The sequence below is a fragment of the Musca domestica genome, unplaced genomic scaffold, assembly GCF_030504385.1.
Source record: "Musca domestica strain aabys unplaced genomic scaffold, Musca_domestica.polishedcontigs.V.1.1 58, whole genome shotgun sequence".
NCBI lineage: Eukaryota > Metazoa > Arthropoda > Insecta > Diptera > Muscidae > Musca > Musca domestica.
In genome coordinates this window covers 1,151,549-1,164,776 of record NW_026712360.1, presented here as the reverse complement: position 1 = coordinate 1,164,776, position 13,228 = coordinate 1,151,549, and the positions used below count along the sequence as shown (strand labels likewise).

At 37.5% G+C, this 13,228-nt stretch overlaps 6 protein-coding genes across 6 annotated transcripts; 1 reads left to right on the top strand and 5 right to left on the bottom strand.

Moving 5' to 3' along the window:
- Positions 1 to 444: 444 nt before the first annotated feature.
- Positions 445 to 2,270, bottom strand: LOC131805584 (GPI mannosyltransferase 1). Its single transcript, XM_059128903.1, has one exon. It carries the CDS (start codon positions 2,268 to 2,270, stop codon positions 858 to 860), a length of 1,413 nt encoding a protein of 470 aa, XP_058984886.1. The 3' UTR covers positions 445 to 857.
- A 130-nt stretch (positions 2,271 to 2,400) lies between these two features.
- LOC101890627 (uncharacterized) lies at positions 2,401 to 2,598 on the bottom strand. Its single transcript, XM_005191679.4, has one exon. The coding sequence runs from the start codon at positions 2,596 to 2,598 to the stop codon at positions 2,401 to 2,403; it is 198 nt and encodes a 65-aa protein (XP_005191736.1).
- On the bottom strand, positions 2,598 to 2,843 carry LOC105261422 (uncharacterized). Its single transcript, XM_059128904.1, has one exon. It carries the CDS (start codon positions 2,841 to 2,843, stop codon positions 2,598 to 2,600), a length of 246 nt encoding a protein of 81 aa, XP_058984887.1.
- A 344-nt stretch (positions 2,844 to 3,187) lies between these two features.
- LOC101890346 (cx9C motif-containing protein 4) lies at positions 3,188 to 3,617 on the bottom strand. Its single transcript, XM_005191678.4, has 2 exons — positions 3,434 to 3,617; positions 3,188 to 3,355 (listed from the first exon to the last, which is right to left on the bottom strand). Exons 1-2 carry the CDS (start codon positions 3,498 to 3,500, stop codon positions 3,204 to 3,206), a joined length of 219 nt encoding a protein of 72 aa, XP_005191735.1. The 5' UTR covers positions 3,501 to 3,617; the 3' UTR covers positions 3,188 to 3,203.
- A 1,914-nt stretch (positions 3,618 to 5,531) lies between these two features.
- On the top strand, positions 5,532 to 7,805 carry LOC101890801 (dr1-associated corepressor homolog). The gene is made up of 3 exons (XM_005191680.4): positions 5,532 to 5,914; positions 6,124 to 6,196; positions 6,351 to 7,805. Exons 1-3 carry the CDS (start codon positions 5,873 to 5,875, stop codon positions 7,445 to 7,447), a joined length of 1,212 nt encoding a protein of 403 aa, XP_005191737.2. The 5' UTR covers positions 5,532 to 5,872; the 3' UTR covers positions 7,448 to 7,805.
- A 183-nt stretch (positions 7,806 to 7,988) lies between these two features.
- Positions 7,989 to 13,086, bottom strand: LOC101890975 (PAN2-PAN3 deadenylation complex catalytic subunit PAN2). Its single transcript, XM_059128778.1, is given in 14 exon segments — positions 7,989 to 8,456; positions 8,509 to 8,730; positions 8,792 to 9,003; positions 9,074 to 9,239; positions 9,303 to 9,486; positions 9,489 to 9,942; positions 10,014 to 10,318; positions 10,381 to 10,449; positions 10,509 to 10,602; positions 10,664 to 10,785; positions 10,859 to 12,005; positions 12,070 to 12,363; positions 12,428 to 12,609; positions 12,678 to 13,086. Coding segments are annotated over 14 exon segments (3,786 nt in total). The 5' UTR covers positions 12,736 to 13,086; the 3' UTR covers positions 7,989 to 8,179.
- Between the last annotated feature and the right edge of the window lie 142 nt (positions 13,087 to 13,228).

Below are 13,228 nucleotides of genomic sequence, written 5' to 3'. Positions count from 1 at the left end.
GGGAAATTAAATAAACCTGGCAACATGGGATACTAACAGGCCAGTGCAATATCAAGAACGTCCAACTCTAACGTTGAATGCTTTATGAGGATGACGATGAGAGAATAAAACGATATGCCACTGTACTGCTCTATCAAGGGAAAGTCTACGAACTATGGGGGAACATTCAACTTACGATCTCAGTGTGCATTCAGACACGGATCTCATTTATAAATAACTTCCTGAGTATATTTTTTTTAATTTGAAATTACAATATAAATTCCTCAAAGTATATCAAAGATAATTTTTGTTTTGCTTCCACATATGTCGATTTCAAAAAGAATTTTTCTATTAAAAACGAATTTTCCATGCGATATCGTTTAAAGAAATTGTTCGTGATTGCTCTTAAAAGGTATTCAAATTTTAATATACATGAAATATTAAATATTCTTTAAAATGTAAACTAAAGAATAAGACCTCCTGACGACTCAATGAGATTATACAAAATCTCAGTTTTTATCTAAATAATCAATCTTTTAAAATAGTAGGAATTAGAATTTGGAAATTGTGTTTTATGTGCAGGCAATATAGTCACTCTGGCGATTTCAATACCAAAATTTCGAAAAAAAAGAAAAAATCTCTTTAAACTACAGATTTCTTAGCGGCTATTTGTTGTGTAAAGTATTGGTTATTTATTATTATTTTATCTTCATTTCTACTTTATTTCATTATATAAAAAAATGTGGGAAGAAATATAATACATGTTCGTTATAGATTTAAGGTAAATATGTATATTGAATGCTATGTTTTTTTTTTCTTTCTTTTTTTAATATAACTATTATTGAATACCTATCATTCATGGTTTTTTTTTTTTCATTTTAGAAAAGTTTCTTCAAGTTTATCTTAAACGGTGTAAAGCTATAATTTTCTATTAAACGTCCCAATATAAAATTGTTCACAACAAAAAACACGCCACCCTGTAGGCCAATCCAATAGAATGTATTCCATGACTTAAACTCCAACAAATATGCCGGTAGTAACCACAGACCTTGAAACACCAACCATATGCCGAAATACATGCTGCATTGTCTTAGCGACATGCCATGGAAGTTATTGATACAGATTGGCAGCAGGGCTAAATACCAAATGAAATATTGTGATGTTACCACGGTATTAAAAGTGACCATTGTGTAGGCTACCGCAAATATGGCAAATGGCAGGGTCTGACGAAATTGTCCAAAACCTATACTTAAATATAGTATCAAAATCATTTGTGGCAGCAAAGTAAGCAGTTTTTGCAGGCCACCCGGACTCATTGCTTGACCACTGTCACCACTACCTAAATATTGCATGAGAAAATATAACGAAAAATTATGGCGTATATCTTTGCGCACAAAATGATACAAATAAGCTTCATAAATATATTGCCAGCCATAGAGTCTATAGAAGAGACCTGTTAGTAGCACCAGACTCAATAATGTTCCTAAGATTAAGATTAACTGTTGGATATTGGGAAATAGAACTACGCGCATAAAGTCTTTAATCGATTTCACTAATCTACTGGATAATGTCAGAAAGTAAGCCAAGCTAAACAATAAGGGATACAAACGTAAATGTATGGCAAAGCCATGGACCAGACCGGCTGCAAATATCAACCAATTACGTTTCCTAACACTATTGCTACAGTCATCTGATTTAATAATTAAATATAAAGTGAATATAACAAAGAAGCTGGAAAAACTATCACCATTTCCGCGCGTTGAGATGACGGCTGTCAAAGGATTGTATAGCCAAAAGCAGGCAGATGCTTTGGCAACCTTCTCGGGACTGTTTCGCGAATCAGAGTCCCCATAGTTCAGTTTCGAAGAAAATTGTGATCCCCTGCCGTACTTGGTGAGAAGACATTTCACAGCCTTGTTGCATTGTGACTGTAGCTCATTGCGTACTATAACATATATGAGCAGGGCCACTAGTATATCAAAGCAGGCATAGATAAATTTACCCATTTCATGATACACCACCACATTGGGTATTTGCATAAAGGCCAATATGGGACTGTAGCGGTAGGTATGCCTTCGGAAAGGGCTGTTGCCCAACAGCATTTGCCGCGCTCCATCAGTGACCACAATGTAATCCACATCCGTATACGGCACCTCAGCGTGTTTATCTTGAAACTGGCCATAGATAATCAAACAAATGCGTATTAGTATTGACAGTATGATATGTGAACGGAATGTTATGTTTAGTAAATGTTCTTTGATTCTATGATAAAGCACTAATGGTCCTCCCATCTTTAACGGACAGTATGATGTAGTAATGCGCCACTAATTTCAAATAATAGATTAGCAGGTTTAATTGATCCCCTTTGGTTTTCAGACTGGCAAAATTCACTTTTTTCGTTTTTTTTTATGGTTTGCAAATTTATAATTTAGTTTTCATTTCTTTGGCAGCCGATTTCAAACAATCTTTAAATAATTGAAACTCTTTGTCACAGGTTTTGTGTTGAACATTCAAATCCCTCGTTACACAAGCTGCATACACTGTGGCCGATTCGGCACATTTTCCTAACAATATTGGATAGTTGCGCAAACGTTGCTTCGCCTTACGCACCGATTCCATTACTTGTGACGTTTTTCAAATACAACTGAATCGGGGGCCGCAAATGAGGTTTCGAAGAAGATGTCGTACAATGGTCGTGAGAACAGGACCAACAGTGATCCGGTAATGAATGTCAATTGAAAGGCACGAGGATTTCTTTGAATCCAGTTACGCTTTGGCAACTGAGCGGTGCGTTTTCTCTGTGTAGCCTGTTGGTCTAGAATGTCTTGCAATTCTTTGGGTGGTTTGTATGGCGGCGTTTGCATTATTTATCTGAAAGTAAAGATTACAAAAAAAAATTAAAAAAATTTGGATATTAAAAAAGAAATATAAAAAATAATTGGGAAGTATGAAGAAGTACGATTTACTAATATTTTACAGCAAAGGATATGTATACTAGTGCATAAGCAGACATAGAAGAATTTAATAAAAAAATTATTAATGGAATCCGCACTTTCCCAAGTGCTCCAAAGCAAAAAGCAAATGAAATGTTTCAGTGTCTGCCTGATTTAGACGACACGAGAATGTCATGTCTTGCACATTACTTTCAATTTTATTTTCCAAATCACGATACCGGCAAGTGCCTCTTCAACCTCACAAAAGTACCCACCTCAAATAACTTGTAACTACTGTTTTTCTTTTTGAGGCTCCTCGTCGGATAGATATGACCGGTTTAAATCGATACCAGAGCAACACAATGATGTTTGGTGCCACTTCAGGCAGCAAATTCGCATTTGTTCCAACACCTCCTTGCACTTTTCTTCCTGGTAATTGTTTTCTAAAAAAACAACAAGCAAACAATTTCGTTACATAACATTACAGCAGAAACAAACAACGGAAACAATGCTATATTTACCTTTCAAACAGGCTTGTATCCTACAAGCGTTTGCCTTACAAGGATCCTTTTTGGTATTATATGACATATATGACAAAAGTCGTCAGTTCGTCTCCGTTGTGAAAAGCATGCAAAAAATAATTCTTCTCCTTGGTTTTTTGATATTGGGTTTGTTCGTTTACCTTGTCATTAGATAATTCTGATACTAAATGTGACGAAAAGTTGGTTATTCATATTCATTAAAAACATAAAGCAGGTTATCGCTGTAATAATTACCAGTACTCTCTTTGTCATCCACTTGACAAAGCAGCTCTCTCAATTCCCTTAAGACATTTGTTAAATGTCAATTGCGAGTTGAAATATAGTATTATGAAGGAACACACCTATTGTTGCGTAAATCGTAATCGATTTTTGTCGATGTTACCGCTGAACCGATTATAATATGAAGTTTACACGGGACATTGCAACTGAGTTCTGGCTTAATTGCAAAAAATGAGAAAATATTTGAAAGGGTTATTTCATCGATTTTAGGAGGAAAAATACATAATTTTACCAAAAAAGGCGTTGATAGTAAAAACGAAAAAATGATATCGAAAATAATGACGCTACCAAACAGATGAAAAACGTATGGTACAATAAGGAGGTAGAACAGCTTTATGCTAGGAACACAATTGGAGCGAACGACGAATTTTTTCGCGGCGTATGTTCGTCGTCAATAATAAAACACATATGTGTATATGGAAGTGCACACAATCACGGCACCGGCGAAAATTTCGTCGGTCGCCGCGAACTCAATTAGCTTTATTTCTATTTCATACGCCGGCGACCGGCGAACAAAACAGTACAAGGTGGCCATACTTGTACGAATTTTATGTGTTTTAGTAAATAAAGTTACTTTTTACTTTAAAATTTGTTATGGTCACTCTACTATCTGTTACTCGTATAAAAAAAAAACATAATTAATTTGTTTATTTATTTGTGTACTTGCGCCTGAGTGAAGATGGATATCAGTGAATTTATAATAGAGAAGATGGACATAAGTGAAATTATAATAGAGAACGTAAAGAATTATGTGTTCTTGTATAATTCATTGTAGTCAACAAATGAGCAAAAAGTAAACAACTTCATCAGCTGTTTTATAATTTCGTCGGTATTGTGTTCCATACGACGAATTTTCGCGGCTCATTTTGTCGCCGCGTAGGGCGAAATTCGTCGTTCGCTCCAATTGTGTTCCTAGCATTATAAAACTACAGAAATACAGCCCTGAGGCTAAACCCACTTCCTATTAGAATGGTTCAAAATTATACGTTGTGTTCAATATCTTCATCTTTCTCCTCATTTTTTAAGGCGAAAGGTGAATGAAACGACTGGATTTATTTCCAAAAAATATGATCCAGACTATTCAATCCTTAAATTTTAAGCCAAAAATTCTTATTACCTTCAATCCGCACCCTGCATTTTACGTTTCTTACAATCATTGATTATGATATGTAATTTTCAACAATTTCAACCAAAATAAATATTTTGTCATTCAAAAATTTCATTTCCAAAATTGGTTTGACAGTTCATTGTCCAGCATATATATGTCAAAAATTTTTTAATGTTTTTATTTTTTAAATATATAAATTATTTTATATGTTTTCATATACGACGTCTATCGGAGGTTCTTATAATATGTATTTTTCACCAATTTTTACAAATTTGGATAATTTTACATTCAAAATGTTCGTTTCCAAAATTGGTTTGACAGATCATTGTCCCAGCAGCTGTGTCGATGCCGCTACCTTTATTCTTTAGAATTTAGAAAGTAAAGTCATGCAATCAAATGTTTACAATTTTTTCAAAATAATCCATTTGACAACATCTCATTGTATAAATTTATATTTATAAATCCATTGTATACACAGAAACCAGAGATAAGGACCTGTATTTTATTCAGTTAAATATGACAAGGTAAATTACAGACAATGCAGAGATGGGTTGTCTTAATTTTACCATGTGTATATCGTGTATTTGCCTATATCACCACCCAATACAAATCATAATAACTAGTTAGGTGTAAACACATCTTAATACGCTGAAGCTAACATTCGATATTTTCCCCTCAGCAATCGACTTATCGATAGTTGACTTCGACTTGTCAGTGCATAAATTTACTTTTTTAGAATATTAAAAAATATTAAAAAAAATCTAAATAAATAGAATACAAAATATCCAATTATTGGACATCAAAACAAAACTGGGACATGTGGATTGCCTATGTGTCCAAGTGGCCAAATGATAATACAAGCCTGAACTGCTTCTAAAGTAAGAAGAAGAATCTTTTGCAACTGTCAGAGAAGGAAGAACACGCGAAGGAAGTACGGAAACAATTAAGAGTCGCTTTTGAGATATCAATTTGGTGGCTTGGAGGTGCATTTTGCCCATTGCATATCGTTCCCACAACCAAATACTCGGAAAATGCCATCCAAGAAGAAAAAGTATAATGCGCGTTTTCCAGTGGTAAGTTGTTGTGTTGCTGCGGCGGAGGGACAGACATACAAACATTTCATTTAGTTAGTAAAACAAACAACAGCCAAGCCAATGAATTATGTTTTTAGGGGATGACGGGCGGTCGGTTGGCACAATAAACAACAATAGCTAGTTGTTATGATTTCTGAAAATTGCAAAATGATTTTAAATACGTTTATGTTTTCTTTTTCTAATCGTAGGGACGCATCAAAAAAATCATGCAAAGTGACGAGGAAGTCGGCAAAGTGGCTCAAGCTGTACCCATCATAATCTATATCCTTTTCAAATCAGAAATGAAAATTTCATTTTTTCCCATTATTTTTTTTAAGTATTTCAGAAGTGTGCCTCAATTGTGTTTTGTGTTTTCCTTAACTGTGCAAATATTGTGGGCTTTTTGGTCCAACTCTTATTTTTTTCCTCTGTTTACCTAGGACATTAGAGCTGTTTGTGGAATCACTTTTAACAAAGACCCTAAAGATTACCAATTCACGTAATGCCAAGACGCTGTCAACATCACACATGAAACAATGCATTATGTCGGAACAACGCTTCGATTTTCTACGCGAACTGGTAAGGAATATACCAGACATCAGTGTAGCAGAAGAGGCGGCGAATTATATTGAGGAAGACAATCACAGTTCTCCAGATGATCCATATGGCGATTCGGATACACCCTTTGACTTGAGTATGCCATCAACATCCGCGGTAAGGAGTTCGTTGACACGCCATCATCAGCAGGGTATGGCAACAAATGGTCAAAATGGTGGACATGGCCACGAGTATCCCAGAAATTATTTGAAGAGATCAGTGAGTTCCAATGCCAATTCCGTTATTATGCATACCACATCGTTGGCAAATGCCACTGGAGTTGGTTACAGTTCAACAGAGTGTTTGCCGCCAAAGCTTTCACGTTCCGAATCAACTCCAGTTCCTCCTCCACCTCCTACTCATCCCCAACAACAAACGTCCACGCTGCCGCCAGCGTCGTCACATCCACGACTGAAACATCAATCATTTTCAATGCCGTCTAGTTGCATTTCGAGCAACAATAACAAACCAAATAACTTTCCACAGCAACTACGACCGCCCTCACAACAGACTGCCATACCCGCACCAATTGTTAGCATTGACTACTGCAATAAGCCTGTGGTAAAAATCGACTACAGCAATTTGCCACAAATCACTTCGAATGCGGCGACATCGGCTCCCATGAGTGCGCCCGCCAGTATGTCCAGCAATGCTAGCGCGTTCAATTTTACAGCAGAACCAGTTATCAATATTGACCTCTCAAATATTGTGACGACAGTTGGCGGCACAAACACAAAATCATCGACACCTCCGGTGGCCACAATAAGCATTGGCACCACCCCACAACAATCTCGTAATTCCAAAACAGCAATGGCGGAGCCATTCGATTCCTCTTCGGCAAACGTAAAGCCTGCTGCAACCATGACGACTAGCACAGTGGTAAATAGTGGTAACAGTTCCTGTCTGGAACTGGACGAAGACTATGACAATATATAAGGATGCTGCTGCCTATATACTGCTGTGCGATATAAGCAATCGGATTTGATGTAGACTTGAAAATATTTTCGAAATACATAATCGTTTACGTCGAGCTTGTGTGGGCCGTGTTGATCAAACCACATTGAATGTTCAAAACTGCGTTTTGTAAGAGAAACAAAAACAAACAAAAAATAAAAACCCCCATCCCAGAAAACAAACTTTCAATTCCCATTGATCCTTTTTTCTACCCTTTTTCCGATATTGAAATGAAATGCACTGATTCAATTTATAGATTTGTTTTCTTTGCTTTAAAATGTATTTTCTTGATTTTGATGTCCATTGATTTACACTTTAAATGAATAAATATATGTATGTATGCGTTTTGTTTTTTTTTTTTTCAGTTTTTTTTTTTTAATATAAATTTGACCACATTCTTATTGTTTTTATTCGGACATTATTTGTGTGTCGGTCGGTCGGTTGGTTGGTGTCTCAGACGAAAGATAAACAAAAAATACAATAATAGATTTTTGTTGATTTGTGTAAAAGTTATAGAAAAATGTTTTTTTTTTTTTTTTGTTTTTAATAATGTGCCGAAATGTCATTTAAAATGGAATAACAATTTTGTTGCTCGCGGTACGGTTCAGTTGAGTGTCATTTTGTACTTTGTTGTTTTCTTTTTTTTTTTTTTTTTAAATTTACGACGGGATTTTTTCCAATGTTTTCTTACTAAAGTTAAGTTAAATGCTCCTTCTAATCTTCCGGTACTTTCCACTGCAATTGCTTGCCACGATCATAGAGATTTTTAAGAGCTGCCAGGAATTTCTTCTCCGCCTGCAACTGCAGATAGTGTTTGTACAGCTGCAATGTGGTGCGGGCATCTTCCACCGAATCGTGAGTTTCCGATTGGATTTTGGTGCCCAGAAAATGCCAAGCCAAAAATCTCAGTGATACCATGCGATGATGTGGCAAGTGGAACAGGTGGACAGTATCAATGATTTGCTCAGAGGGTACAAATATATTTATGACGCTGGAATACAGACGTATTAATTGATGAGTTGAATTCAAGTGTTCAAACATACCGAAAATCGTTCTTCAAACCATGGCCCACAAACAGGACTCCCACATCCACCAGATACTTTAGTTTTTGATATGAATTTTTCATGCTGTTTAAACGTTTGTTGCTGAAATTGGCATCCAAGTCTCCCGGTTTTATGCCAGAGAATTGGGTCAGATAATCAGCAACCTTTTCCTGGGTAGATATGTAGTCATCAATGAAGGGGACACCTTCATCTGGGCCTTGTCTGTAATAAATACAAAAAATGAAAAGGATTCTCTTCCAAAAATATGAGAATAAATACTTGCCCTCGAATACATGAAATACGTGCCACGCTCATGTGACATGGTTTTATGGTTGCTGTTTTGCCGTCTGGACGTAACTCATTCTCTTCCGGATTTAAGGTAACAAATTCCGCATCCATGGCCACCAAATCGCCGGCCTGGGGCATTTCATGGGACTGAAGAGGTTTAAACAACGGATCACCGGTATTACTGCCATGGGCCACATTCTCTATATCCTTTTTAAAGAAAACAAAGCCACATTAATCACTATGTCCTACTTTTATATGCTCTCTCTCTCTCGAATACCTCCAAGAATGGATTGTACAATGGTTGCGGCTCGTTGTGCGGTATATCGACCATACACTCCAGTATTTCGTTTTTCTCTGTGTTAACACTGCTGTAAAACAATACACAAGGCACTTTCCAATCCAATGTAAACCAAACTGATTCCTGATTTGAGACGGGCGAAATACTAAGGGCAAAAGTTGGAAAATACCCTTTAGAGTTGGCCTGGTGTTTGGAATTCGTTTCTTACCAAAAGTCATTGAAAATATACCACTGTTGTTGCTCCTCGGAGCCGTTCATAGTCTCCATTTTCATGGTGTGATATTTCTTGCTAACATTTATTAGAGAAACCAGATTTTTCTGAGTTCCATCATCAATTTGACAGACAACAGCATGCAGGGCATATTCACGATACGATTCGGTAACACCACTGGGAATCTCTGTAAAGACAAAATTGTTGAAATGTGGAAATGAATGCATTGTCTGTCTCTAAACTTACCATTGCTTTTTGGGTTACGTTCATTGGATTCCACAGTCAACTTGGTGTTGCTATTCTCGGTTTGCACACTCAACTCTCCCTGGTCATTTAGAGACATTGAAAACGACAGGGGAAACCATGAAGTTTGCCTTCCACTTGGAGATATGTTGACGTTTGCCGGTTGTTGCTGGGTACTGGAGGCCATAGACGGCGATTTACGATCAGGATGCAGGAAATGACAGTCACTGCGTGAACAATTGATGCCATAACGACAGGGTTTGTTGGTGTTCAATGTAGCTGGACTTTCGGATAAATTGAAATTGTTGCGTTGCAAATGTCTTCGCAGAAAACCCAAATCCTTTTCGTTATTTAAACCACAGTTTACCGTCAATATTTGTGGAAGACTTGTAACCTGATGTTCATAATAAAAAATGGACATTTTTTTTATTTCCCGCCAATAATATGTTCCAGTTAAAAACATACCTTGACCATTTGTTTTGTGGGTGAAAACTTTTTGCAATTTTCACAGAACGCCTGAATGCTCTTCTCCGAACTCAAAGAGCCCTTTAGTATGCTACCGAAACTAAAGTACTCAGTCTCCTTCGAGCCATGCGGATAGCTTAGGTTACAGGTCAATAAAATACTCTGCTTTGTCTTATCCTCGTTACATTTAAGGCAGCGATTTACTGTTGTCTGTTTTGTGCCGAACAGACGACTAATATCGGTTTCTGTGTTCACCTTACTACGTTCGTGTGCCTCATGGTCCTGGTCATCCTTTGCAGCTTCATCTGAGAGCATTCGAAGAAAAATTACTTTTCTAGACTGAATTTTAAAACCCTTAACAAATTACCATTTCTAACATCGATGCCTTGGAAGATTTCCTCCGTTTCCTCGGTGACAATGTCCACAGAATTTTTACCTTTTGGAAAATTTTTAAATGTCTAACCTGAACTATTTCAAAGCCAAATTGATGCTTACCAACACTGCCGTATTTCGAATGGTTCAGATGACCATTTTTGCTTGACTCCAGAATCTCGTAGTGCACTTGATGCAAAATAAAACGATTCCAATTCTGAAAAATAAGTTCCATCTCAATTTAAAAGCCGTTGGCATTATTTCTCTTACCCCAGTACCTGTATCAAATTCATCAGATTAACATTGGACGAACGATCCGACAGAATAAGTCCCAATGCAGATGCTTCCGGAACCGTACGGAAAGATCGCAAAAAGTTACTGGCCTGGCATGGTGTGGATGCTGTTACCGAATCAATGTTATGAAAAAAATCAATAGCAAATCACTACAAGCAATGGACAAAACTCACACATACCCGTACATTTGTCGAACATATTGAAGAGAAAACCCAATTCACACGTAAGACAAAACTCCTTGCTGCAGCGATGTTCCAATAGCTTTTGTCGCAACGGTTCAATGAAGTACAAAATCTGAAGCATAGCATTGCAATAGGAATTCGGCAAGGTGGCCTCCAGCCCTGCAAAACATGTCTGATTGTGTTGTTCGAAATCGAAATCTTGTGTTCCCAATTTGGAATATTTCAATTCAACTTTGCGATAGCGTCGTGGTATAATCTTGACGCCGGGATCTGAAGATTTAATTGTATTGGTGAGTCCATTTCCGGAACCAGTAAGTCCACTGGCATTCTCTATAATGTAGGGTATTTGGTTGCGCCTCTGGGTGCGAGGGTTGGGAGAATAGCCAATGGGACCTTGCATTTTCATATGATTCAGTATTTCTGCATCAATGGGCTTGGGGCGTCGATACTGATAGTTGAGCAACTCCGCTGGCCAATCGGAGAACCAACGAGATCCGGTAACCAAATGTGGTAATACAATCGACGAAAGGGGGAATGTAGTATCCGTTATCGGCACAATCGGCAACTGGGGCAAGGGATCGGGAAACTCAATTTCTCTCGAAAAACTGTTGAATTGTGGCTGGGGTACATTTACTGCCGTCATAATACTAATGTGTCCCGATTGATCACCAAATGCCAGAGCTTGCGACGATGAACTAACATCAAAACTTAGCAAACAAGGAGTGCCCGTAGTATTGATCTGATACATAGATACACGTGGCTCACTTAATTCCACCGTATCCACTAACTGGACTTGGCCATAGCTTGAAACCACTGCCAAACGGGACGTTTGTGATGGTAAAAATTTCAGTAGTTGTGGATCAATTAACACTTGAATCGGAGAAATTAAGCGCAGCATACGTAAATCATAAACCATAAGGAAGCGATCCACAGCAAGGGTGCCTTGACGGCCACTGTAGCCACAGGATATCAAATAGTTGCCTTGGACATCGAAATCCGAAAGACTTCCTGTATGGGTCTTTATGGTATGTTCAACATGCAGGGAATTGAGGTCGCGTAATGTTACATTTCCAAAGGGGTCGCCAGCAAAGAGAAAGCGGGAGTTTTGACGCAAAACTGTGCATCCAGCAGAGCCCACATGTTCCTAAGGAGCAAGCAGAAATTAAATTTTAAAAATGTTAGCACACAAAACTCCCTTTTCCACTTACCAATTTGGTTTCCTTTAATGTTCTCAAATCAAAATCGATCATTTCATCCTGAAGGCCAGCCATTATCAAACGATGCGGCGACAACTGTTGCATGCACACCATCTCTGTCATGTGCTTAGACTTGTGTGTAAATTTCGGAATTCCTCGGCGTATTTGATGTCGCAACGAAGTCTGGGTCAAAGCCAATATGCCGGAATCAATTGTAGATATTTGGCGCACAATATCCGAGGGATGCACTTGGAATGATGTGTACTTTTGCAAAGTGTTGCTAAGATAATACGATGTTACGTGACCCTAAAATTTGCAAATTCCCCTTAAAGGATATACGAAAAGGTATATAAGTATTATTTATATTTACCCCTTGATTGCCCATCCACAAGAGTTCTTCATAATTGTCAAAAGTAACCGCTGAAACTCCAAAATTTTCACCGCCATCCGCCAATATGGGAACCATTTCCATATAGTCTGGTTCGGAGCCCAAATTAAAGCCACCAAAATTTGGCGAGTAATGGTTCGCTGATCGAGTGCCATCGTAAACGTCTAAAAACAACAACAAATATGTACATGAAACATACAGTAAACAGCAAATGGTAGCAACAATAACTTACTTAGCATTTCTTCTCCTGCAATTGGATCATTAGGATCCCCACAATACACATAGTCCATATTGGCTGTTGGTGTCTTGGACTTGGTGGAAGCTCAGTTTTGATTTTTTACGTTGTTGGCTGTGTAAGTTGTATGTGACGTCTCTTTGTTTGTTTCGTCGGTCGGTCGGTTGGTCGTCTACATCAAACTTTCCCTCTGCACAAAATCATCCGTTCGAATGCTAAAGTTGTTGGCAGTAACCCTTTTTAGATTTTCTTTTGTAGGCGACAACGTAATTCACATTCAACATGCCACAATTTTAATTAAATACCGAAAATAATTTTAAAAATATACAAAATACAAAAAGATTTTTGACAATTATGTATATAATGTATATTTGTATATATGTGTTATATATGTAAATGGTATCGAGCAGAGTTGTGTTTTATACGTCAAAAGTCCAACACAGGTATTATTTTATACAACTCTGTATTTTATTGAATTCACTGAGAAATGATAGCACCAAGTGACTGAAAGTCTCTCCCTCTCACACCCATTGCTCCGGCCAAGATCA